At 36.7% G+C, this 27,560-nt stretch overlaps 3 protein-coding genes and 1 long non-coding RNA gene across 8 annotated transcripts in view; 2 read left to right on the top strand and 2 right to left on the bottom strand.

Annotated features, from left to right (window-relative positions):
• The window catches only part of LOC123874357 (tyrosine-protein kinase CSK), a 31,225-nt gene extending 18,157 nt beyond the window's left edge, over nucleotides 1-13,068 (top strand). For 4 of the 5 annotated variants that reach the window (XM_045919640.1, XM_045919642.1, XM_045919641.1 and 1 more), the window contains exons 5-15: nucleotides 978-1,056; nucleotides 3,204-3,297; nucleotides 4,885-5,031; nucleotides 5,583-5,787; nucleotides 6,393-6,516; nucleotides 7,269-7,434; nucleotides 8,006-8,173; nucleotides 8,861-9,077; nucleotides 9,477-9,563; nucleotides 9,862-10,044; nucleotides 12,718-13,068. In XM_045919640.1, the coding sequence (XP_045775596.1) occupies nucleotides 978-1,056; nucleotides 3,204-3,297; nucleotides 4,885-5,031; nucleotides 5,583-5,787; nucleotides 6,393-6,516; nucleotides 7,269-7,434; nucleotides 8,006-8,173; nucleotides 8,861-9,077; nucleotides 9,477-9,563; nucleotides 9,862-10,044; nucleotides 12,718-12,720 (1,473 nt within the window). In that variant the 3' untranslated portion in view covers nucleotides 12,721-13,068. Of the gene's footprint in view, nucleotides 1-977; nucleotides 1,057-1,694; nucleotides 2,071-3,203; nucleotides 3,298-4,884; nucleotides 5,032-5,582; nucleotides 5,788-6,392; nucleotides 6,517-7,268; nucleotides 7,435-8,005; nucleotides 8,174-8,860; nucleotides 9,078-9,476; nucleotides 9,564-9,861; nucleotides 10,045-12,717 lie in introns of those variants that run through there. The other variant, XM_045919644.1, reaches the window with a different exon arrangement.
• Nucleotides 13,007-16,218, bottom strand: LOC123874361. The gene is made up of 2 exons (XR_006797900.1): nucleotides 14,280-16,218; nucleotides 13,007-14,097 (listed from the first exon to the last, which is right to left on the bottom strand). It is a non-coding gene; the product is annotated as an uncharacterized LOC123874361 (long non-coding RNA).
• Nucleotides 16,219-16,473: 255 nt separating this feature from the next.
• LOC123874360 (DET1 homolog) lies at nucleotides 16,474-22,839 on the bottom strand. The gene is made up of 8 exons (XM_045919647.1): nucleotides 22,310-22,839; nucleotides 22,092-22,217; nucleotides 21,428-21,651; nucleotides 20,439-21,341; nucleotides 19,898-20,085; nucleotides 18,129-18,327; nucleotides 17,444-17,534; nucleotides 16,474-17,068 (listed from the first exon to the last, which is right to left on the bottom strand). Exons 1-8 carry the CDS (start codon nucleotides 22,622-22,624, stop codon nucleotides 16,835-16,837), a joined length of 2,280 nt encoding a protein of 759 aa, XP_045775603.1. The 5' UTR covers nucleotides 22,625-22,839; the 3' UTR covers nucleotides 16,474-16,834.
• Nucleotides 22,840-23,236: 397 nt separating this feature from the next.
• Nucleotides 23,237-26,649, top strand: LOC123874522 (cyclin-dependent kinase 7). Its single transcript, XM_045919930.1, has 7 exons — nucleotides 23,237-23,538; nucleotides 23,654-23,822; nucleotides 24,385-24,519; nucleotides 24,921-25,086; nucleotides 25,398-25,575; nucleotides 25,856-26,028; nucleotides 26,349-26,649. Exons 1-7 carry the CDS (start codon nucleotides 23,485-23,487, stop codon nucleotides 26,494-26,496), a joined length of 1,023 nt encoding a protein of 340 aa, XP_045775886.1. The 5' UTR covers nucleotides 23,237-23,484; the 3' UTR covers nucleotides 26,497-26,649.
• Nucleotides 26,650-27,560: the final 911 nt, after the last annotated feature.

Raw genomic sequence — 27,560 nt, 5'->3', positions numbered from 1 at the left:
ATTATTATTATTTATTATTGTTACGCCAAACTGTCTCAATGTTGGGCAGAGGCCTCCATGTCTTCCTTCTCTGTCTGGATCTGTCTCTGTCTCTGTCTGGGGTCAGGCCAACATAATATAGGCATCGAGTTCGTCACGCCAGCGACGGCTCGGCCTGTCTCAATGTCTTTGTCTTTTAATTATTCAGTCAGAATTTCAGAATGTCTGAAGAACCAATTGTTTTTATATTGTTATAATACAAGTTAAGACGCAATACTGGCTAACCGCGTCAGTGACGCGAGGAAAATTCATTTCATAGTTAGAAACCCACTAACCAACACAAGTCCGTGTCACTGCTCGCCGAGAGATTAGGTAGTAGGTATTAACTACTTTTATATATGGAGTAGTTTTTTGCCTTTTACATAATTACATCTACGTAGTAAGTTTTACTAAAAATGGGTCGCTGGTTGTGATTAAATTTAAAAATACGTTTTTATGAAGATTTTTTCTTTACTTTACGAGTGTGGATTACAGCCCATTTGAGCTTGTTTATTAATAAGAATAACAATAATAAAAAAACATTGAATTGACTCGCTCCAGCAGTATATTGTACACATGGCTTAGGTATCCACACCTCCCATAGCCCCTTAACTTCGCGGTTAGTTGTGGTTATATGGGCCGAATCACGGGAAGGTGCCCACTTGGTTCTTGCTCTTGGCGTGTTTCCGGGGCGCTTTATTGACTTCCTACAAGATATGTATTTGCTTTCTCATTCTTGTTCCTAATTTTATCGCGCAGCTTTTCACGGTCCCACCTGATATCGGGATTCATTTCTTCGTCCTCACTATCTGCGTCCTCGCCCTTTTCCGCAGAGCTGTCTTCGTCTTTCTCTCACTTTCTTCTTCCTCGATTCTGCCTCTCCGCGTTCTCCTTTCAATCATCGCTGCTGCATCTGCCGCTTACTAGTATGGATTTTACCCAATTTTTTCCTTTTGCAGAACGTGATGTCGTCGTCGGTGCGTGCGGCGGCGCCCGGCGGCCCCGCGCCCGCCATGCACACCTCGCAGACTAACGCCGGTGCGTACACTACACGATCATGTTAAATTGACCGCCTTAGCGTGACAGGTGATATTACCATGTGACAGTGTCAGCTGCAGCGTTGTGTTGTTGCTACAGTGATGTCTGAATTCATAATGCTGCACCGTGCATTTTACCCGAGAGTGATAGTGTCCGCGAACCAGTGATCATTGCGATCGTGTTACTATCAAATTACGGTGCTAGACCTGCAAAAGGCTTAGTGCGAATTCAAACATGCCTTCAGCGTGGTAAGGTTCAAGATTAACTTTTTTTTTTTGCTCACATTAAGCTCGTTATTGTGCGCTCGTAAACGCGCACTTTTTGTCATGCCCATCTCGAACGAACGTAAACACGCTTAGGCTCGTCAGAGTCCATATTGCTACTGACTGATCCATTGGTTCGAGCGAACACTCCGCGAATGATAGGAAAAGATGCACGCGCTTTCGATTTATCGCTCAGATAAAACGCTAATGTGCAACTGCCCTAAGGTGGTATAATATGTAGTAGGTAGTTATGTACTCATAAGTTTGAGTAAAATGGACCCAAACCCGAGAATTCTGGAGACTGGATAATCTATTTATCATACGTAATAATAATAATTATTTATATGTAGGTATGATGATCCTCTGCGAAGTTAGTTTGCATAAGAATCACGATGTAGTGTACATTTCAATTGAGTCACGTGGAAAATTCTGTGTCATCCCATGAGTCTCGAGTTACATAAAGACTAGGTAACTTAAGTGCAAGACAGCTAGTGATTTGTAAACCATCACAGACATGCTATTGTTTAGCAGAAATCTCTGTAATGTAATATTTTAGTGATCATGAGTAATGGTACGAGAATTCTTCTTTTATGTTATCTGTCAGAATAACCATTAAATGTTGATAAAAATATGATTTTTTAATACAAATTTTAACATGGCGCAATCGTTACAACATTGGTATGTTTTTAATAATGACACTCAGAAAATGCTTAAGTCTTACTGAAGAATTGAGGAACTCGAAAAAATATGGGTAAATCTAAGTATTAATTAGCATAATTTATATTTTGCTTATAATTTAGTATAAGTAACCATCCCACCAATAGTATAAATGCAAAAGTGTTGTTTGTTTGTTTGCCAACAACCCAAAAATTGCTGTGTCCCAAACAGGGTTTCAATATTGTTATAATGTTGTCAGTGATACAATTTTTTTTTAAATCATTGTGAATAATATTGGAATTCATAATAAATGAATAAGAACAACAGCTTCAATTTTATGTTTTTGTATGGATATTATCATTTAACTTAATAACTGATTATATTATTCAATTAGGTATGTTATAGGTGAATCATACTATGTAATTACAAAACAAATAATATAATTAACTATACCACATTATCAGATGGTATTTTCAATTGTTATAAAGTGCCTCTTGTATGTCTAACGTGTGAATCCTTACAAATACACTTATTGCTAAATGTAAAATTTTATCAGCAATGTAGGTAGAGTTTTAAGTAGGAGTACCTTGTATGATTGGATTATTCAAAACAAAAAAATACATATATTAAGCAGTTAGTAAAATAATACTCAACATTTTATGTTACATCTTAAAATGTTAGTGAGAAGTTTTGGATGGATTGGATAGAATAATTAGAGAATTTTAAATACTCGCGTATTAGTTGATGTAAGCCCAACTAGTATCGAACCCATCGGGGTACATCGAGTAGTAGTAAGTATAGCCAGCACATTCTATAGTTAAAATTTGACTATTATTAAGTAAAGTAGTACTAGAACTACTACCTAATGCCCGCGATTTCGTCTGCATAGATTTAGGTTTTCTAAAATCCGGTGGGAACTCTTTAATTTTCTGGAATAAAAAGTAATCTATGTCCATCTCCAGGATGCCAGCTGTCTCTGTACCAATTAGATGATTCCCGTCCCTGTGTCCACGTGGATTTAGGTTTTTTATAACCCATGCTCGACTCAGGGAATTCTAATTTTCCGGGGTTATGCCACTCAGAAAGAATGTAGATTTTTATTGGTGAAAGAATTTTCAAAATCGCTTCAGTAGTTCCAGGGATTACTTCCTACAAACAAACTTACAAACTTTACATCTTTATCATATTAAATATAGATTAGATTTAAATTGATATTATGATTTTCAGTTGTCCCAAAAGGAGCTAGCGATGTGCTGGTGAACTCATCTGCTCAAAACCCACCGCCCGCGGCTGCCAGGCTCGTCAACAAGGCGCATTGGCCGTAAGTGCATTTACATACATATTATTTGGTGGTAACGGCCTTGTTGGTCTAGTGGTTACTGCGGATGACGAGGTTCTGCATTTAATTCCCGGGTTGGGCCGAAAATAATTAGGCAACTATTTGGTTTTTCTGCCAAGGAATTGTCAGTACTAGCCCGGAGTTAGGAAGTTGGCGATGTTTCACGCCGTTGCCTTAGAGAGCACGTAAAGCTGTCGGTCCTGCGACCTGATCTCTCTCCAGTCTGACTATGAGAGTAAGGGAATAAAGAGTGCATCTATGTGTACACACTTCTGCACTATACTTATACCTCCTGCGCAGATAATTTCTATGGAGATAGGAGAAATGTGTTGTTTTTCTCTTTAAACTTTATAGTATTTTTCATGTTTGTGTTAAAAGTAAAACCACTGGAACGATTGAGACAATATAAGTTAAGTTGAGTTAAGTGTATTTAGACTAGATTCAGTCCGCTAAACTTGTGTTGCTTGTCGAGAATTTTACGTGGGCGAAGCAGTGGGCAAGGGCTAGTCCAGTATTTAAAAACAATATAATATGATTACTAAGTAAATGCCTCCCTACAATATCTCTTTTTATGCCAGCGATATAAATTAAAAGGCCACTTAATTAATATTATAACACTATGTTAACACCTGTTTAATCACAGATGTATTGTATCTACTTGTAGCGTTGTGTAGATAATTTGTAGAAGATCACAACAATCTTATCGCGAGTTGATGTTAAAAAAATATGTTATTTAATGAATTTTCGATAAAATCAAATGATATTCCGAGCACAGATGCTTTATTTGTGATAAGATATGGCTTATCTCAGGTGTTTTGATAGTAGATACGAGCTAGTATTTGCCAGTTATGGAGGCGGATGTTCAGTGTACAGAGCGCGAAATCGGAGAAAAAGTTGTATCGGATGTCCCAGTAATAAATTGTAACGATGAGTAAATATCTTACAGTTTTAATTGAGTTGTTTTGTAATACATGAATCATAATACCACTTTCTTTTAGCTTCAGTTCTGTGATAATTGTTTTGTTGCGAAATTAGTGTTGCGAAACGGAGTCATCACTTTTGCTGTAACTAGATAATTAGTTACTGGAGGAGTTTACATCACTGTTAAATTCCTGCAGAAAAATACACTAACCTATACTTAGTTGCATCGCGGATTATTTAAGCTTCTACAGAAACAACTTTTGAAAAGTGGTTCTCTTGTACATTTATAAGGCCTTATTTTAAAGGCAAAAAAGTCAAAAAGATACAATCCGCAGCTGGACGATTTCGATTACGGTAAAATGAATGTCACATCGCAAATAAATCTGATTTATGTGCAGGATAGTTTCCAGAATTTTTTGCGTACAGTCAAAATTTCAAGTTTTTAACCTAAGTGGTTTAGGCAAGTTATAAATCAGTCAGGACAAGTATTCAAGAAAAGATTCTTATTCAAGTTTTCAATTGAAATTGCACCTTAATGTAATGTAACGTCTAAATATAAGTGAATAAATAGATCGTCATTTCGGACGTTTTTCGATGAACGTCTTGCTTGTATAGTAAGTGAAAGGTTACAAGTGAATGTGTCGGCAGCTGGCACCACGGCGCCATCTCGCGCGAGCGCGCGGAGGCGCTGCTGTCGGGCTCGCCGGACGGCGTGTTCCTCGTGCGCGAGAGCACCAACTTCCCCGGCGACCACACGCTCTGCGTGCGCTTCCGCGGCCGAGTCGAGCACTACCGGTAACACTACATTATGCCCTTTAAAAAGCTCGCAAAACAATTAGTCCAATCTGCAGGCCGATTCAGAACACTTTACGAAACAGAGATACGATTTGGTAACGATACGGTTTATTGCAACTTCAGGTTGGATTTCTTATTTTGCGTACTGACACAGGTCGATAAAATCTAACAAGTCAACCACTTTTGATCACAAATGTAACTAATGAATGCCATTATGTATTAAGCAATTATTATTAGATCTAACCAATCACAGCACAACAAATGGAAATAAGTATTTTGATTTGACTGTAACGACACTCATCAAGTGCGTATTCTAATAATTATATACAGACCCAAACTCTACATTGTGTGGCGTCTATTAGACCAGACTTCTAGTCGAATTCCGTATGTAAAATAACGAGTAATACGATACGGAGATAATAGCACCACGCTGCTGCAGAGACACACATCTGCTATTGCCCCCAAAATGTGCAAGTTTCAATTAGATGCCTTATTTCATCAAAAAGTGTGTAAATATACAGTATATTTCTGAAACTCAAATATTATTGCAGGGTAAAATGGGCGACGGCACCGCATAGCCAAAATCAACGTCTCACGATCGACGATGAGGAGTTCTTTGATAATATGATGGATTTAATTCAGCATTACCTGAAAGACGCCGATGGTTTATGTACAAAGTTAGAGCGGTGGCTTCCCAAAGCTTCTCCTAATGGTGCCAACAACAATAACGTACAACCTTTCTCACCTCTTCCTCAGGTAAGCATTAACTTTTATATGATTTGCATGGCAATCGTGATTTGATAAGTCAATATTTATGAGTTGTATGGTTTACTTAACACAATAACTTACTTTGTGTCTGTCAAAAAAGTGTAAGTTTCCGATCATGAATTTTGACTGACTGACTGACTGACATCAATGTACAGCTCGAACTACTGGATCTAAGAATAAAAATAAAGTATTGCATGTGGGGTTTCCCTATAGTATACACGGTAGACCCTTTTCCTTTCTTAAAAAATTCTATCTGTGTAGCCGAGCGGGCCAGCTAAATTAAGTTTGTTGACATCCGATCCACACGCACGAAACGTTTTTGCTTAACCTTTCCCATACAAACTACTAAGGTGTGGAGATTCTATCTGGCTTCCATATTTCCTGCCACGTACAACCTAAACACCTTCAAGTCAAGAGTGAATAGGCATCTTCTAGACCAGCGTGCTCCAATCTAAACCTCAGCATTAATTATGATTAAGCACGATTGTTGTCAAGCACAAACCAATCTTGCAATAAAAGAAAATTAACATGCCATACTGCTTTATTTTATCATATTATTTCTTAAAATAAAAATTTTAAATGTTTTTCCTCAGCAACCACCGCCATACCCACCAACGCCGAGCGTGTCTAGCGCGCTTAGTTCCGGTCACTTTCAACATGCTTTTGGGCATCTTTCTGGCGACCAACCAGATGGCGCGCAAAAATTCGTCGATGCGCGTAAGTTTACACTATAAACTAGCCCACCGCTAAACAAATTAAAACAGAAATATACAAATATGTTCTATTAATCAACTTTATATAGTAGAAAGTTATTTCAAGCAGCCTTCACGACGAGGTATATAACATCACTTCCGTTCCCATATAACTGCTCAATCAATAAACTGATCTGGACGAAAGGCACATGGTAGTATACATCCTAAAGAAGAACATGAATATACTTTTAATCAGGCAGGCATCAGCTAGTTTTTCATAAGTCAAATGTTAATTACATTTGACACAGATAGCCCTATTTTTAACATATCGTCAATTCAGGGTCAAACCAACAGTTTCCTCAGTCTTGTTTACTCTGCCATTACGATAATTACATAAATGAGCATACTTATGCAGGGGTACATCATTTCATATATGACATAGCCCAAACTATTAGCAAGCTGAAGTGGCAGTGGGCAGGCCATGTCTGTCGTAGAGGCGATGGCTGTTGGAGCCGGAAAGTCCCTGAGTGGAAACCGCGTTTAAGCAAGCGTAGTATGGGACGCCCTTCAACACGACGGACCGACGATATAAAGCGGCTGGCGGGAAGTAGCTGGATGAGGAAGGCCTATGTCCAACAGTGGACGTCCACAGGCTGATGATGATGATGATGACATCATTTCATACAAGATTTTACTAAGCAACAATTTGTGCCCCTGGCCTAACCCGGCAGTGACGGTGCCTGGGGTTTAGTATTTATAATTTATACTTTTTTCTAGGTTGGATAATTGCTGAACGGGATTTAGAGATTCGGGAAAACATTGGCAAAGGCGAGTTCGGCGACGTGATGCTCGGTATCTTGAACGGGACACAAAAAGTCGCCGTCAAAATATTGAAAGATCGCGAGGCGGCTAGCAAATTTCGAGCGGAGGCGAGCGTTATGGCGTAAGTTACAGTTATTATTTATTGGTACAAAGATTAATAATACAGATTAATATAGTCCTATAAATCACACTTCACACTAATATTATAAAGGCGAAAGTTTGTATGTGTGTGTGTGTGTGTGTGTGTGTGTGTGTGTGTGTGTGTGTGTGTGTGTGTGTGTGTGTGTGTGTGTGTGTGTGTGTGTGTGTGTGTGTGTGTGTGTGTGTGTGTGTGTTTGTTACTCCTTCATGCAAAAACCACTGGACGGATTTGGCTGAAATTCAGAATGGAGATAGATAATATCCTGGATTAGCACATAGGCTACTTTTTATCCCGGAAAATCAAAGAGTTCCCACGGGATTTCAAAAAACCTAAATTCACGCGGGCGAAGTCGCGGGCATCGGCTAGTCTCAAATATTCTGGAAAGTTCAATATATTTTTTAAACCAAATGCTTCTATCACAGTATAACGAAAGTTATACGTTTGTGATTCTCGCCCCGAATGTTGAAACGCATACTTAAGGTAATAACATAGATTGTAAGAACATGTCTTGTAATGAAAAAAAAAATGTTTTTTTTTTTTTTTGTTACAGTTCACTAAAGCACGAGAACTTGGTGCGGCTACTCGGCTGCGTGGTGTTCAGCGCTAACGGCAGCACGTGCATCGTGACGGAGCACTGCGCGCAGGGCTCGCTGCTGGACTACCTGCGCAGCCGCGGACGGCACTACGTCACGCAGCTCAACCAGATCAACTTCGCCTAGTGAGTCTCGCCCCACTACCACTGACTTCTACTAATAATGCAAGTACGATGGACATGCGACTACCGACTTGTTTTGGAAGCAACTTGATTTTCGCCTTTTTGGTCCTGATAGCAGCAATGAGTTTATGTGAGCGTACTCTAAACCAAATGTATGATATTTGTGAACATTAGTGTCATACGAAGATTCTGTTAATTTTAATACCCGGTACGCTCGGTGGAGCGCTTCGAATCGGCAAAAAAAATAGCTGTTATTTTATATAGCACACCTCTTTCAGTGCACTTGAATTCATGTTTATTTTAGTGCCTACTACAATATAACAAAATTATTTTGTTTGTTTGCAATCTGTCCAGCATAAATAAAGTTAATTCCCGGTACACTCGGTGGAGCGCTCCGAATCGGCACATAAAATAGTTATTTTGTATAGCTCACCTCTTTCAGCGCACTTGAATTCATGTTTATTTTAGTGCCTACTACAATATAACAAAATTATTTTGTTTGTTTGCAATCTGTCCAGCATAAATAAAGTCCTTGATCTGGGGTCGCACATTCCGGACGAATTGTCCATGCTGTTAGAACCGTATTCGACAGTGAAATATATATTGGGATCGCTACACAGCGTTGTAGCGTTAGCTTTAACATCCAAGCGGGCGTAGAAGGCACTCCGCTGACACATGTGTTGTGTGCAGCGACGCGTGCTGCGGCATGGAGTACCTGGAGCGGCAACGCGTGGTGCATCGCGACCTGGCGGCGCGCAACGTGCTCATCTCGGCTGAGGGCACGGCCAAGGTGGCGGACTTCGGCCTGGCGCGCACCGACGCCGCGCCCGACGACCCCGCCGACGCGCTGCGCGTGCAGGCCAAGCTGCCCATCAAGTGGACCGCGCCCGAGGCCCTCAAGTACAACGTGAGTGACGCGAGATGCGAGTACCCATACCCCATGCCGTCCAATTGTTGACTTGTTCTCAATGAATGTTTTATTACAGTACTACAACATTTATAAGTCGCAATGGCAATATTCATTTGCCCAGAAAAGCGTAACGTAACGCCAACTAAAACCGAATGTATGAAATACAGACCTTATTACTTAATGGTATGATTTCAAATACAAGAACAACGAAGCTTGCGTTATCTCCCACTTAATTCGCGCGTACTAAACAAGTAACACGTAGACAACAACCGACCGAGGCGCACTATAACTGGCGGAGATATTTTCGCGCCATTCAAAAGTAAAATTTCTACTTAGGTACAAAAATGGTACACTTTTAAAAGCTACACCGATACTAATGAAAAATTTTCTTTGCAGAAATTTTCAAATAAGTCTGACATGTGGAGCTTCGGTATACTACTTTGGGAGATTTACTCATTTGGAAGAGTGCCATATCCGAGAATCGTAAGTAATGTTTTACTATGTCTCTCTATACTTTTTAAAGTCTTAAAATCTTTCAAGGCCGATAGTATTATTGTCAGCCCTAGCACAGACTACAGCCTATTTGGGCTGCAAATTGCAGTCTCAGTTTTTGTCTAGTGCTTAAGATTGGTGTAAAATGTAAAATGTATAAAACTTTTAATTAAATCTGTAAATAAATAAATTAAAAACTTTGCCACCACATCGCAGCCCGAACTTGTTATATGAAATGTGCAAGCAAACAGTGGGCTATTTGAGTATAGTAAGTCGTTGTCGGTTGCAGCCACTGGCGGAGGTGGTGCGGCACGTGGAGCGCGGCTACCGCATGGAGGCGCCCGAGGGCTGCCCGGCCGGCCCCTACGACGTGATGCGCGCCGCGTGGCACGCGGACCCCGCGCAGCGCCCCACCTTCGCGCACACGCGCCTGCGCCTGGCCGCCATCCGCGACGCCGCGCATGCGCTCCAGGTAACGTCACCTCATCCACTACACTAGCGGCACGCTATGATGGCCGGTTTGACACATTACAATAGTGATGTGGAATGTCAATTTATTCTCGAACAAAAAACAATTAAGTTTTGTTTTTGTACCTGATTAAATAGGTTTAATAAAACAAAAATGTATATGTTTATTTAATTTATTTGAACGAACTGAATATTTGAACGAAAATGAATATACATACTTTATATGCACACAAGAAACATATGAATACAAAAGATACCAAAAAAGGTGCCACAAAAGGCCATAATTAATCAGATTCGTCCATACTACTATTTTCACTGTCGTCACTGCTATCATCACATACATTAATAATTATATGTTCGTTTTCTATAATATTATCTATTTTCACATCTCTTTCATAATCTTCCCTTATTAATTTAACAGTTCTATTCACAACCTTTTCCCAGTCTCCTTTAGTCACATGTTCACAAGCTTCTTCTAATAATTTTAGCATTTTTTTTGTGGTAAATGGGGGTTCTGTATTGTGTCTTGCAGCATATCCCTTAATTTGAGCCCACACCAACTCAATCGCATTATACTCACAATGGTAAGGCGGTAACCGTATAACTCTGTGCCCATGTTCTAATGCTATTTCGTCAATGACGTATCGGATCTTGGTTGGTTTGTTTTCTTTTAAAAGACGTACTAATTCCGCTTTTAACATATTCATGTTTGCATCTACGCCATTTTTACGAAGCCATGCGACGATATCAGCTTTCTTTTGGGATTGGGCAGGTGGCTTGTCAATTTGCATCGAGTGGTATGGGGCGTTGTCCATAATTATAATAGATGGTTCAGGGAGGCTACACAACATTGAGGTAAACCATTCAGTAAACTTTTCTCCATTCATGTCTTCATGATAGTCTCCAGTGGTTTTTGACGCAAAAGCCATGAGAGAACCTTCGACAAACCCGTTGATGGTTCCGGCGTGACAAATTATAAGTCGCGATCCTTTTCCTACAGGAACTTTGGAAGTAGATGCTGCTGTGTCATCGTTCCAAGAACGGCCTACAGTATGGTTAGCATTAAGCCATGTTTCATCCAAGAACACAACATTTTGCCAATTTTTGATTTCTTTCACTTGCCGTAAAAAAGTATACCTTGCCATCGCTATATCAAATCTTTCCATCAATATTTTGCGTTTGTTACATTTTTTGTATCGAAATCCAATGGTCTTCAAAATCTTCGTTAAAGAACTTTCCCCACCGAAGAATAATCCAGCTTCCTTCAGTGAATGCACCAACTTTTTTCTTGTTGGATACTCCTTCTGTAAATAGTAGCCGTAAACATGTCTTCGGATAGCATCGGCATCAAAGCTATCGATGCCTACGACTGGTTTTGCTCGTTTTCTCTTTTTTGGTGTGTGAAGTTTATTTTCTTCTGTGCCAGTCTCGCCATATTTTTTTTTTAGTTATCCGTCTAACAGTTCGTTGTCCAATATTAAGCGCATCAGCTACGCGTTCAACCACTGACGTTATAGGTAAAATTGGCCCTCCATTTTGAGCTTCACGATCGAAATAGTTACGAAGGCGTATTACGAACTCACGTGTCTGACTATTTAGAACAGTTCTCTGCGTACGTTCGGTCATATCGACGAAATCCACAACAAAGGGCTTGAACAGAGTCCAAATTAACGAGCAAGGGTCAACAGTAATGCAGTATCAATATTTAAAATCCAAAGCCAGGTCAAAACTATATCACAATCGCATTGCACTGACAGTTTATACTTTTCGAAGCAACGTCAATTCGAAACTGCTTTGTTTTGCATTGAGCATTGACGCGAGTTTGCCGGAGGTAGTAGTTGTGCTAGCCAGCGATCCTATGTGACGATCGTATTAGATTCCATTTTTAAAAATTTATTGATATTTTTTTGCGATTTCAGAGGTTTGTCCACATAGTGAAAATTGTTCATATTCACAAGTACATTCACCCCTTAAATGGTGCAAACTGATTTTTCTACACTTGTATAAATCAAATCAAATCAAATCAAATTTCTTTATTGCGAATTTGGGTAAACAGTGGAGATGTTACAAAGATAAAAAAGTACAGCCAAATTCTGCTTATAAGCATGCAATATAACATTAAATTAAGATACATTTAAGAAATCAATTTAATAAATAAATTTTGAGTCCTAAACCTAAAACTACATTCGATAAAATTTATGAATCTCTGCACATCACTATCGTCAATAAAGTAATACAATTATTTCCTTCAAAGTCGTTATCAATTAATACGGAACTTCATGAGCGGACAAACGTCAAACCGGCCATCATAGCGTGCCGCTAGTTTAGTCGTGTTAATTACGCGCGCCTATATCAAATATAAACGTTTTTTTTGGGTTCCGTACCTCAAAAGTAAACTAAAGAACCCATATAGTCACTTCGTTTCCTGTCGATCTGTCAAGAAACTTATTTACCGTAAATTTGTTCTGGGCTGGGATTCGCGTTGTGAGCAAAGTGCAATTTCTAATTAATGCACTATAAGAATGTGCCAAATTCCACAGGCATGGCAATCGGGGTATTTGATGAGTCTTGGAGGAGAGGACGCTCTGATTGCCATGTTGACCTGTCGCGAACTCTAGTTACCTTAACACAAGTCGCAAGATGTCAACGCAAAATTAATTTGGATATTTTGTTGCAGTGAATACAGAACCTGCTCCTGGTGTGGCGAAACCTAAATATATTACTTTGTAATAACGTGTAGTTGGCAAAATGAAGATGCAAACTGTATTTTATTATAAACGATTTTAATGTCTCATGTAAGTCCTAAATTATTTTGATAATGTTTAAAGACACTTCCTCACTAAAGAAGTAACCATAGAATAGAGTGGAATTTGTGTGTATAGAAGTTTTGTGTATTATCGCTCTCGCGGGGCTTTTAGTGGTAGCTTGATAATTTTATTTAAGAGAAATGATTTTTTTTGCATTTTTAACTTTAAAAATGTTAAAAATGCTTAGCACAAATTTTAAAATGCACAATATTTTAGCAGTTTCTTAAAAAAACGTAATATAGTATAATCAGAAAATTTTAACTTTACTAAAATATATTATTATTAAAATATTTGTCGACAAAACTTTTATTATATTGCTAAGATCGATATCCATTTCATAATTTCCGCTGTTAATTTGTGATATTTGCGTACCTTCTATGAAACTTCACCGTTAGTTTATAATAGTAGCACATAATATTTGCACTAAAAGCCCTATTCAGATTTTTAAGGCCTATATAAGTGCTTGTGAAATTGCCACAGCGTGACTATACGTGACCGTATGTCGGTACTAAAGTACTGTCTAGTCAAATAACATTTGTAGTTTTGTTTGTATCATATTATTTTCCCATTAATTTAGAACATTATTATGGTGACTGATCACATGTAAACGTGAATATAGAAAAATATATTGATAACTTATAATTTGCCTTAAGATTTAGTCCTAGGCTTCACTAGAGACTGGTTATTTACTGCGACAAAAGTCAGTAGTGGAGTCTTAAGCTTTGAAAGTGAGGCTTAGATCTATAGAGCGTACTTTGGCTTTGCTTAGACTTAAGTTTCAGTTAAAACGAGATAGATTTATGTGGGCAATATGACGCTGTCTCGTTTTAACAGTGTCTTAAGTCTAAGCAAAGTCAAAGTGCGTTCTTTAGATCTCAGCCTGAGACCATCACAGACACGCAAGATAATATTTTTTTACACATCTGCTTAAATACTAAAAACAAATTTTGAATAGTTTACACTAAAAATGCTGTAAGTAGTAAAATCGCGGTGTATTTTATCGTAAGATCATAATACTATCGCACCCACTCATTTTATTATATTTCTATAGCTTAAGATTCTTGATATATATCAGATATTTTAGGATCTTCTTAAAATAAAGTATTATAAAAATCGAAAAAATCTCTAAATATGCTCTAAGATAATTAATTTCTATTTGATATTATTTTACGTGTATGTGACGGGTTTTACGCAGTTCTTGTCTATCTATGCACAAGGTACTGGAAATGCGAAGATTTTTAATTAGGGTGCTAGCATGAAAAACTAAATTTCCGGTGCCGACAGGTCGGTGTCGATCGGTGCGGGTTAAATAGCCTTGTTATCTTATACCTGTTACCTGTCTCTTTATGAAAAAGCTCATAAGATAATTAATATGAGGCTATTTTATCCGCACCAGCCTGTCGGTAGTGGAAACCTGCTTCTTTATGCGAACACCCTTACGTTTAACGTTTTGAACACTGTGTGACAAAACCAACTTTTCATTCCTTTACATTTTAGTGTTCAAGTCTGATATATTATTATAGAACTGTGCTTGCTAAGTTGAACTTCGGTAAATGTGACTACAAGATTGGTGTTTGCACTATACTATGTTCTAGACTTATAAGGAGTGTTTAGTCAAATTAAGAAAATAAAGTTGTTTATCCAACTTACAGGTTGTGTGCTAAACTTTAGTAATTACCCACGGTAATCTAAAATCATTATGCGAATATGTTGTTTAAATATAACGTGGTTGTATGGTTATTATGAAAAAAATATAAAATAACATGACAAGTGGACAGAAAAATGTTATGAATCTCAAATGTGATTGTGTAAGAAATTATCGATTCGATTATGATGTGGGTGTTTAGAGTATTCTATGCTTGTAATATAAATATTGAAAATATTCCAGATATTTGTATTATAATTGTTAAGAATACTAGGTTTTCTTTACAATACAAGCATATGAATCGACACCAGCCCGTTGATATTTTAATAGTGATATCTGGATGAAAGCTGGCTACGCGGACGATGTGCCCGTTCATTTCTCTTATGCAATATTAGTTGTAAGTGTTACATTGTTTTTACGATTTATTTATAAATTTCTTAAAATTGGTTAGTAATCCGAGCCGTATACGGTCTATTGGCGGGTCGCGTTGTGTTTTGTGTTCTATAACAATGTATGCCTTCATCCTGAACTCTGTCAAATGTCTTTAGATAAACGAATTCTTAGTAAAATTATGTAATATAAAATTGAATTACCTAGTTTCACTTCCGAGCCACAATTATAATATGAAATTGCTTATGATAAAATGTATAAGACTGCATGTTACACAATATGAAATATTTATCATGGAAATGTAAGTAGTATAACAATATTTTTATCAACCTTATTTTTGCACTCGCTAATAGATCCCTCCGACTCCTTAGTAAAGCCATGTGCTCACTGGTGAACCATGTTTCTATTACAATTTCTTAACCAAATATTCCTTTCTTTGAGATGGACAATGCTACCTATTAGTCCACCCTTTGCAATAATTAGCAATGGTTTAGAAACAACTAGATTCTTATAATGTGATGATTCTTTCTGCGATAATGTTCACTGAGAAATGTTTATTAGTGAATGCATAGCATTAGGGTGTTTGTGCACTTATTCGTATTCGATTATTGTTCGTGATTCGTGAAAATACGATTGGAAATAGCCTTCATAAAAGTTGTTTGTGCACTGCACTGTCTTACTATCATATTTTTTCCACGAAATTCGTTGAATTTTTAACATCGAGTTAGTTTTTACGGATCAAAGTAGCCTTTATACTTAATTATACGTACGCTGCCTGACGAATTCCACGAACCTAATTTAGTGCAGGTACATTAGCACTAAATTCGGTTCGTGGATTTCACGCAGAGATGAGGGGACGAAATGTTATTGAAATACTACTCGTAGAATTTTGAATCGATACACAAGTCATCCGTGAACTATCCGTTCGATGTACGGCTCCGTTTAATGTACACAAAAACACGAATATAAATCGAATACCACAATACTGGAGTGCACAAACACCCTTAGAGTCAATTTTACCAAAGTATTTTCAGTTAGCGAAAGTATACATTGTTTGCAGTCTTCCTTTTTTAATATTATGTAGTAAAAACATATTTTCGGTAAATTATAATATAATTATCTATAAATTATCTGTCTCGTTATTGGTCCAAAGGTTTGTTTTATTAACCCTAACGACTGAAAAGTGCAGCTGTAATAAGATTCCGTAATTTTATATTTTGAAGGAAAAAGTGAAAATCTCGTTTTGTTTTTGTTTATTATTATACGTACATTTTGAGAAACGACTCGCCATATTTGCTCTATTAGTCAACTCAAACTCAAAATGTCACGATCGCAATCATCTCTAATTGGTTGACGCTCGCTCACTATTGGCTGTAATGTATTGTTGCAACAAGAATAGCATAAATTTAGCCAATAACTATTGCGATTGTAATAATTATTGATGCAGGTTTTACGGAATCGAGCTAACGGTCAACCTGTAGACAGCATGGGTAAGCTGTACTTTTGACATGACATGATGAATTCACACACAGCAATAAGGCGAATCCTTTCTCAAAAACGCATTATATTATTTTTAAAATGTAAATACCTGTAACAATAAGGGATAAATGTATTATAAGAAACTATAATTACAAAAGACGTCGTTTTATTTAATCACCGATCGTTCGGTTTTCAATGTAGATATATACTGCACTGCAGGCGTAGAAGAGCAACTCCGACTTGAGCAATGTAACCCATTTATGTATTGGATTAGTATTTACGACCTGTGGCGTTTATTTTTTCTTAAATTTCGATACTTCAGTCTGTGTTTCTTGATCACACTGCAATATTTCTGTTGCTTGATTGGCATGCGTCATTATAAAGTCAGAGTGTATTTCTTATTTAGAGTTTTTCACCGATTTTTTGTCATGTATTTTATTTTCTTTTACTAGGTATCGACATTCATGCAATTATCACTGGGCTATGTGCAAAACTTTCGGATGACAACAATTACATTCAATATTAACAGGCTTTTGTTGAGAACTTGATTCACAATAACAGGTTGTTACATCCATTTCAACAAGATTATTATTTTGAAACGGTATTTCAGTTTGAGTTTCTGTACAGTATTGGAAGCATTTCTCGCGACGTAAACTTGGATAAAAGTAAAGAATGTCTGTTGTCGATGTCCATTTATCATTGTGGAACTGCAATCAACAAAAATCAATGCAACAAACATCTCTTGAACTCCATAGGTGGGGTACCAAGAGTTTAAGAAATGTTTTGGATCAACAGTAGCTTGAATTAAATATGCCTAAATGTAATGTAATTAACAAAAAATACTAATTATTATTATATACTAGAGAATGCCCGCGACTTCGTCCGCCTGGAATTAGGTTTTCAAAGATCCCATGGGAACTGTATTTCCAGGATAAAAATTGCCTATGTCCGTCCCCGGGACATAAGCTAAGTCTTTACCAAAATTCGTCAAAATCGGTTAAACTGTTGGTAGCAAACAGACAGACACACTTTGGCATTTATAATAATATTTGTATGGAAAAGTATGGATTTTTAGCATTTACCTTTTGTGCATATTCATGATTTGTGTTCATAAAGTAATTAGGTGGCGAATAAGGTGGTGGAAGTTGACTATTCAAATATCCAGCTGGAACACTAAAATATAAAATAGGATATATAGACGGAGGAAGTGCAAACAAACCGCCATATATCTATACCTACTAGTTACTACCTACTTTATGAAACTACTCATCTCTGTCATGCGACAGAAAGCGATCCTAGTCTTCATACATTATTTTTATATGAAGACATGAACACACTATTGTCAGTGTGGTTTGTTCTCATCTTTCCGTTTTGAAGTGCAAATCTCTAGGTTAGCTAACTTTCCACCAGAGTTAGACATAGCTAAACGGTGAGCGTGGTTAAAGCTAAGCTACGAAACGATATGCCTATTCTCATCAAAGCTAAATGATGTAGTGCAGAGGGTAAGATGTTTTAGGAAGATGCGCTTTGTACGAGATAGGTAAGTGTTCGAGGAAGATACGCGTCGCGAGCTAAGCGATTGGCAATGCATCGCTAGTATGGGCGCTTACTACGTAGGCGTACGTACCTACCTAGTACGTCATATACTGGGCAGCTCTTTTCCGTACCTACTTCCAATACCTAGTACGCGCTCTAACCGAAGAGAGCACTAGATTTACTTCCTGAGTGAAATTATGCATGTATGTACTTAGGTACATCTTTACTTACGAAATATTTAGATTTGCTTGTGGCTGAGTAATGCTCCGAACAACCCAGATTTCTGCGTTTGGTGGACAAGGAAATAAACTGCCGTACGGATTTCTCACACTACATAGACAAGGCAAATGGTTTTGTATGATTGTAGGAACGAAATAAAACTGGACACTACCATCCGGAAACGTTATCGCCGTTACATCCCCTTCGCCTGCTATTTGTGGGATCAGTGGTAGCACTGAAATAAGATTATTTATGAAAAGCCATGATAATCAGAAATAACATTCTATTCTATCTTATATTCTACCAACTTGGTTTAAATGCTTGTCCCGAGAATTATCTAGTATTGATTTCTACACGGCATCGTACCGGAACGCTAAATCGCTTAGCGGCACAACTTTGCCAGTAGGGTAGTAACTAGCCACGGCCGAAGCCTTCCACCAGACCAGACTAGAAATTTAGAAAATTCTTATCCCTGCCGGGCATCGAACCCGGGTCTTCTCCATAATAAGACCACAGACTGATAGAAGGAAAACATCGTCAGGGAATCTGCTTGCCTAAGAGTTTTCTCACATCTCCATAATGCAGTTAAAGGTGCTAACTACCGGCTTTTAGGGCAAATGTTCGGTCTCGTAATTATTATAACGGAAAGTTCGGTTTTTGTGTAGTAGGAGTTAGGACCCCGCAATCTATGATTTAGGTATGATTAGTATACGAAAACAAAGCTGAAGATGAACATTACATCCTGACACATGGACTTTAGAGTGCAGAAACGAACTGACCTGTTTTTGGATAACTTTGAAAACTATAGCTCCCAAATGGCTGGTTTGACTGCATTGTGATTAAAAATTGCGTTTATTTACATCTTAGTCAGAATTGGTGTATGAAACATATTTTGGTTTATTTAAAATATTTATTTAGTAGGTACGGGGCCCATGTTTTGATAAATAATAGGATGTGACAGAATGGTGACAAGTTAAATGCTCTATGAATAAAGCTTTTTTTTCAGGGAACAGGTTTCCTTTCCATTCAGAAATCAGAATGAGAAGTGTTAGCCATCACGCTGGCCAATTGCGAATTGAAACGTTTGGAGAACTCTAAGGCATGCAGGTTTCCTCACGATGTTTTCCTTCACTTTAACGGTGACATAGGTAATACATTTAATTGGTTAAAACGTAAAACACACCTAACTACGAAAAGTAAGGGTTAATTCCTCAAACTTTCTTTTATAAATCTTTATTCTTAGGCGGGACGCACACCGACAGAGCCGAAACGCGGCGTCTTCCCGCCCGCGAGAGCCAGATCTTCGTTATTTTATAAAAGCTGAAAGTTTCTGTTCGTATTTTGATTGTAATCAACCTTTGATTGTAATCAAAGACCGTTCGCAATAGGGAATAATGATCAGCGACTATGAAGTTTGAATCTTGGTGGCTTTGGGAGGAAAAGGTAAAAAAAAAATGAAAAAATCTTAAGATAAAGTGTAATTTTTTTATTTTCTTCGGAATAATATTACAAACTACCAATGCATAACATGGGACAATACGTAGAGAAATTTTCAATTTTTAATGTTCCGTACCTCAAAAGAAAAACGGGACCCTTATCCTTATAGGATATTTTTTTATAAGATAACGAAGGTCTGGCGCTCGCTTGCTCTCTCTCTATAAGTACCTACTGCAATAAATAAGGACTCAAAATATATATCCAAAATAATAATATATTTTATTATAGATACAACTTATTTGATTACTTATAATTTATATGCAATGTATATAATTATTGTCAACTGAAGACCGCATTTCTTATGTGGAAGTTAACAATATATTCCGAGTTCGTCCTTTGCACGCTTATCGCGAAGGGGTCAGTTGGATGGAATGTGAAGGCGACAAGGCGTCGCGCGCTCGCCGGCACGGACTGGCCCAATACTCCTGCGTAAATTTTGAACTTCAGCAATCCAGAATCTCGAGCATAAAACCTGTAAAAGCCAATAATTTTCATATTTTAATACATATTATGAAAGACATCAGCCGCGTATATTTAGATTTGTAAAAATCTTGTGGTAAATCTTCAGTTTTATGGCATAAAACGTAGTCTATATTAGGATGCAAGCTATCTCAAAATCGGTTATACAGGTGAGCCTTTAAAATCCTGTGGGAACACTGATTTTCCAGGACAAAAGTACTTAGGCTATGTCCATTGTCCATTACCGGGTTGCAAGCTATCTCTGAACCAAGTTTTGCAGACAGACAGACAGGCTTACTTTTGCATTTATGAAATTAGTATGGATTATTTAGATATGGAATTCTCAATAGTCTCAATATTACATACCGTATTGGATACTCTCCATATGCTTTAGGTCTTTCCATAACAGAGACCCATTTATCGTCGTAACTGAAGAGTCCTAAGTCTAGGTACGGTGACCCACTGTACGACTGCGCGCTTATCGGCAACTGCGCCAATATCCTCTTGGTGGCTTCAGTGCGGCCGCCGTATATCGCCCGCACGATCGTCTGCTTGAACCTCTGTTGGGTCAACCTCGCATACAGATTGTTAGAAGGAGAACATGTAAACTGGGAATCTGCACATAGTCTGGCATTTCTAAAACAGTCGCAGTAATTTTCAAACAGTTGCAGCAGCCCTTCTGAAGTGTTTTCATATACTTCTAGAATTTTGCTCTCACTGATGTTGTAAATCACAAAAAATGAAGATTGGCTGTTCGGTTCTGCCACCCTTAACGTCACTACTTCCTCGCTCGCATACTTTATGAACAAATGATCTTCATCTAACAACTGCATTTTCCACATTCTCAAACTTTTGAACATATCAAAATATTTGTAAAACTTTCTCAATTCTAAAGGATCCTTTGATTCATCGCTTATTGACTTTGCCCTTTTAAATAGAAACACTAGCAGTCTGTGTTTTAAGCTGTTTATAGTTTCTTCACAATAAGGTCGCTCATTCATCACAGGAGCAAAAACTGAACTGACAATGAATGGATCATCATCGTAGCAAAATCTACCGATTTTTCTGATTTCTATCAACATTCCCTCTACAATTTGAAACAAATGTATTGTTTGATGCTGTACTGATAGAACAGCAAGTACTTCTTTGTAAAGATAAATGCCTTGATTATGAGAAAGGTAGATTTTATCACTCCTAAAATGTTTAGTATCACACAATTTGCCTTGATGCAGATCCACTAAATGGAGAGAATAATCTTCAAGGGCAGACCTGTATAAAAAGATGTTTTTTTTTTGTTTATAATAGCCAGCTAACGTTGGTCATACATAAAAGTCAATTCAAAGGTTCATATTTACCTAATAGTTGGTGTCACTGCTTCATTGTTACTATGTATTTGATAAAAATGGGGTCTAAAGTCATCAGGAATGTGCGCTGCAGAGCCAACAATCACATAACGCCCATCTTCAGTGAATAGGCTACATTCTCGATTTAGTTGCTGCTCCATAAATGGAAGTTGTCCGGAGTTACGTTCAGATCTAGAAACTAATCTTTGTTGGCACACGTTGACTGTGAATTTTGGCTGAAACAGATAATATTGAAGAATCATCATTCATAAATTAAATAGACATACACAATATAAAGACCTAGATAACATGTTTTTTACCTGAATTATTTACTTAATTTAATACAGTAGAGTTACGCAGTCTTAAAAATTTACATACAAATCTTTGAGCCCCTGTAATTTTAAAACTACATATTTTTAGAAAAATCTAAAACACCACAGACAGAGATATTAGTTTCTAAAATATGTCTGCAAAATTTCATGGACTTTGGTTCCTTAATATTGAAATGAAATTGGAACTACAATTGTATTAAGCAAGTGACGGAGAGAGCCCTGTTAAATTATAGAAGATTGCACATCTAAAACAATATAAACAAACATTTCTTATCTTTAGCCTTAAATTTTTAAGGTAATAAGGTAAATAAGAAATAGCAGTGGTGTATAATATACCTAAATACCTTGAAAAATCTGTAAAATATATGTGTGCGTATTCGATGATGTGCATCAGCATCAGCATTTAGCAGGTCTGAGGGGTACCCAGCAACAAGGTCACCAGCTGCAGCAGCTCCTCTATACTCATAAATCTAAAAACATACATTTCTATTATCTACTAGCTTTTATACATTTACTGATTTCTACAAGATATGGGGAAAATGTATACCCAAGAGATTCTCACCTCAAGTGAAGTCTGGTCGGCCGAAAAAGCTATAAAATGTCTTCCATCGGGGCTAAACTTTCTCAGAAAACATGGTGGTTTTTCCACATTAACTATTGTCAAATTAGGAAAGACATTCTGGTAGAATTCTCGAACTACATGCAGATGAGATCCTGGTTTTCTGGAACCATATGTCTCACGATCCATAAGCCTTAGCACAAGATTTTGGGGTTTTATTTTTCTAGGAACTATCTTTTCTGTGCAAAAGAATTCATCTTCATTAAGATTTTCTGGTGGAATATCTTCATAATAAACATTTTGACCACTTGTATTCATTTTTGATTAGATTAGATCACAAGCACAAAATCACAGGTAACCCTTTCTAAATTCTAATACATAAATAGTACTACTTCAGCTACCATATTTTTGTGAAACTACTAGGTAATTCATAATTTTTCATTCATTAGTTATTTAATTATTAAACAAATCCATGATTCTTAAAAATAACAAAACAAAACATATTTTACTTTTTTCCTACTCTATCTGCTCATGTTATTGGTCTGTGTTCAATATTATGACCAATTTTTTTAACTCGCTTTGTGGCTCTGGATTCTACCACAGACAATATTAAATCTTAACTGGTACTGAAGTGCGGAGCTGCCTAGCAAATGTGTCGTAATTTAACATTATGGTTGCACTCTAATCTTTGATCTGTTTATATTGTAACCCTGTGATACACATTTACATCTGTGCAATGGTGCATTGAACATTGAACATAATAATTATCTAACTTTACTACCTCTATGGTGCAATGCATCAAGTAGGATTGGTCAGGCTAAAAAAGGCTAGAGTCCAGAGCCTTAAAGCCATTTACAAAAAAAAAGTGAATATGATTATTGATTGGTATGGTACCATTGTCGATCATAATTCATACCAAAATATTTGTCAGTGGTGAAAACGGAGTGATTCTCTTTGGGCAAAATCAAAATCTGTGATCAAAATGTCAATTTTGTCGTCGCCTGTCGTGTCGTTTTTAAAATTTTGAATTTCATGTTAGTTGTTATTGTGTTACCTATTAATTTTAGCAATTCATTACTAACATGACCTCATATTCCTTACAAATTGGCTCTAATAAATGACTTAAGACACAGATTTTCTTATAAATAACAAAGGGATTCATTTAACCTAAGGACGCAATGGAAGAACCAATTTTACGTTACGAGAAGATTGATTTCTTGGGAGAGGGTCAGGTAAATACACTTGCTATTTTACATTATTAATAATGGCTATGAAATAAAGATTGTCTACACTTTGTACACAAATAATAGTATCATACTAAATACTCTTTTAATTTTTTATATGCAGTTTGCAACAGTGTACAAAGCCCGCGATGTAAAAACGGATAAAATAGTTGCCGTTAAGAAAATTAAAATTGGATCAAGATTGGAAGCCCAAGATGGAATAAACAGAACTGCTCTTCGAGAGATTAAATTGCTGCAAGAATTGCAGCATATAAACCTTATTGGACTTTTAGGTATGCACATATTTTCAGTGGTTGTAGCATGTGCAGCTTAGGTTAAAATCTACGCTTCTCTGGACTCTGTGAATTGTAGGGCTGCGCTGTAAACAGGTGCATATTTAAAGGTCCTTACCAACCTTTACTGACATTAGAAATAATTCAAATTTCATGGACTTTATGAATGAATTGTTTTTATTATAGTACACATAACAAAAGTTTAGAATCATATTTCCTTTTGTTCTCTATGGTAGCTATATAGTTAGGGACAGTAAAAATGTTGAGTAAGGAATTTAAAAACATTAGCAAAAAAAATTATACAACATCAATGTTGATTGTTGTTTCATTACTGAGACCCATTTGCTTGACAGGCAGTAATAATATGACAAATATCATGGTAACCATTCTTTGACCGTCAATAGAAGAAAAATATCACAAAAGGTAACTTTGAACCAAAATTTTAATGTTATCATGGTGAAATACTAACTTGTGCAACCTAATACATTTTATTGGTGATCAAAGTAAATGTAAAGTAACTTTATCTTCATCTTATAGTAGAAAATATAATAATTATTTTCAGATGTGTTTGGACAAAAATCAAATGTTTCGTTGGTATTTGACTTTATGGATACTGACTTAGAGATAATAGTTAAGGATAGTAAAATTGTATTGACTCCAGGAAATGTTAAAGCTTATATGATTATGACTCTTAAAGGTGAGTAAGATTTTTTTTATTACTGTCATATTTAATCCATATCCAGAGATTTTGTGTTCATGGATTTAGGTTTTTGATTTTCATGTGGGTACTATTTGATTTGCCATGATAAAAATTTGAAAAAAAGTTGCCTTTGTTTGTCTCTGAGATGTAAGTTCTTTATGTTAAAAGGCAACAGACAGACAAACTCACTTGGCATTTATATTAATAGATAACAATTAAACATGTCAATAACTTTTTATTCAACTTCTAGAATTCAATTACTTGATAACAATTTAAATAAAAGGTTCCATTTGGCTACTGAATTAAACCAAGATTGTATAGCCAGACAATAATCTTTTTAAAGTTAAAATAATATCTGAAACTGTAACTATATATGTTAATGGTTTTGTATTTGTTAGGTTTAGAATATTTACATCAGAACTGGATATTACACAGAGATTTGAAGCCAAACAATTTACTTATCAATAGAGAAGGAATCTTGAAAATTGGTGATTTTGGATTGGCAAAAGCTTTTGGATCACCAACCAGGATAAACACTCATCAAGTGGTCACAAGATGGTACAGGTAAAATTTTGACATTAATTGTATATGAATAGAGACATGTTTCTAAGAAATAAATAATTGCATTAAAATAGCGCAAAACTCAGAAAATAAAGAAATTCTCCTTTATTGCTCTCATTGTAGTTTTACCAAATAGTTTCTAGAACACTCCAGAAAAAAAAATGTTTTAGAGTACACCTGTTCAAGTTTAATAATTTTCATGAAAACTAACTATAAAATAGCCTTCATTGCAGAGTTTGCAATATTTTAGTGAATTTTGTTTATTTAATCTGCAAGCGATTAGAGCAAGCGTTATAATTTGTAATGTTCATCAGATCACCAGAACTGCTGTTTGGTGCAAGACAATATGGCACTGGGGTGGACATGTGGGCCGTGGGCTGCATTCTAGCAGAGCTGCTACTCAGGGTGCCCTTCCTGCCTGGGGAGACCGACCTTGATCAACTGTCGCGGATATTCCTAGTATTTGGAACTCCTACTGAAGAAACATGGCCGGTAAAAAGCTGTTGTCTGTGGTATTGTGCTTATTATTCAACTAGCTAATGTCTCTAGCGAGCGACTTATTGTGCATTAATTACTATCAAGCAAGTGCTAACAACAACTGTACAAAATTTTAATATAAACCACTCGTGAACACATGAAAAAATTACATAATATTGACTTGACTTAACTCCCTGTTGGGGTAGGTTGATGGAGCCTAGCTAGGGACAGAGTGGAATTTATTTAACTTTGTTAGGTTTTGACAGCATTAATTTAATAAAATATACTTAATCAGGGCATGAAGAGCTTGACAGACTATGTGCAGTACAAGATGTTCCCGGCGCAGCAGCTGCGGCACATATTCAGCGCGGCGTCGGACGACCTGCTGGAGCTGCTGGAGAGCTTGCTCGCGCTGTACCCGCCGCGCCGCTGCGACTGCACGCAGGCGTTGCAGATGCCGTACTTCAGGTAACGAGCTGTTCCGTATTAGGCACATATTCAGCGCGGCGTCGGATAAAGTACTAACTTCATTCCGCAGATAGTGTATAATTCAAACAAAAATTGTGTTCTATGGACCTGATGAAATTAGTATAACACTGGACATCAAAATATAAGCAAAAATCCACAAAAGATTATGTTCAGAATGACCCCTGGACTGATCCTGTGGTAGTAGTACTACATAGATGTTGTGGTTCAAGTATAAAATTACCTAACTCTCTGTTTTGGCAATTTCTTTCTTCAGCTTGTTAATATTGACATGGTTTAATACAATTTTTTTTCTTTTACAGCAATAAACCAGCCCCCACTGTAGGGCCAAAACTGCCAATGCCCACTAATCTATCTATGAAAATGGAATCGGAAAAACCATCTTTGAAGAGAAAGCTAATTGAAAATGTTGAAGGTGGTGCGCTTGCTAAAAAGCTTCTTAAGTTTTAAGGCTCCAGTTCTAAGTCCAATTTATTCATTGGACCACATCTTAGATATTAATAGAACCGAAGTAGAGTTTGGAGATCAGAAAATGTAAATTATAATAAATGTCAAGGGTTATTTTTGTTATTATCAAGTGTAAGACTGTGAACACTGCCATAACCATCGATGTATAAGGATATGTCATTCCCATATAAATCCGTTTACAAAAATGAGCCTATAAAAAATTAATATTACGTCATTGAACTCGTCAGTGAATTTGACGCGAGCGTCAACTCTCTATTATTAAAAAGAACAAGGATGGAATGGAGCTGTTTTGTGCAATATTTCGTCAATTTTTTTTGCGTTAAAAATATTATTAGTGCAGATATGAGCATGTAATGAATCTAACAAAGAATTTTCACAAATAATATGTAATAATATAACCATATAATATAAACCATAACCAAAAAAACTTCTGTAGTACGGAACGTAGTAGCATCCATAGTAGGGATATAAATAAATAATAAATATTTTCAAGATTTTTCGGAATTCGCGTGGCATCCACATGAACATCTTGCTATCTATCTATCTATCTATCAATGCGGCAGCTTCGCCGTTGCGGATGCGGATGCCCGAAAAATTGCTAAAATATAGCTACATCATACGTACGACGTATACATACAAAATACACACATCGTTAAATAGTTAAACACATACATAAACATACATAGTTAAATACATAAAAAAATACATATAAGCATGTATACACTCAAACATACATATATAGTTTTCGCGACTTGCAACATCCGCATCCGCGTGACTATACATTGATTATTATTATTGTAGATGCAGATGTGGATGCCCAAATCAATGCGTAACCTTCACAATTGTGGGTGAGGATGCGAATATCGGAAACATCGCTAGTCTACTAGTACAAATATACATACATAGTAAAACAGTTAATTATATACAAACATACGTAGTTAAATACTTACAAACATACAATCATAGTTAAATATATTCATGATCATAAGTAGTCTGTCATACGCGAATAAAAAGTTTTACTTCAAAAAAAATAACACGACTCCATT

The sequence above is a fragment of the Maniola jurtina genome, chromosome 18 (genome assembly GCF_905333055.1).
Source record: "Maniola jurtina chromosome 18, ilManJurt1.1, whole genome shotgun sequence".
Taxonomy (NCBI): domain Eukaryota; kingdom Metazoa; phylum Arthropoda; class Insecta; order Lepidoptera; family Nymphalidae; genus Maniola; species Maniola jurtina.
The sequence above is the reverse complement of the archived record's forward strand: the minus strand, read 5'-3'. Positions and strand labels throughout refer to the sequence as shown.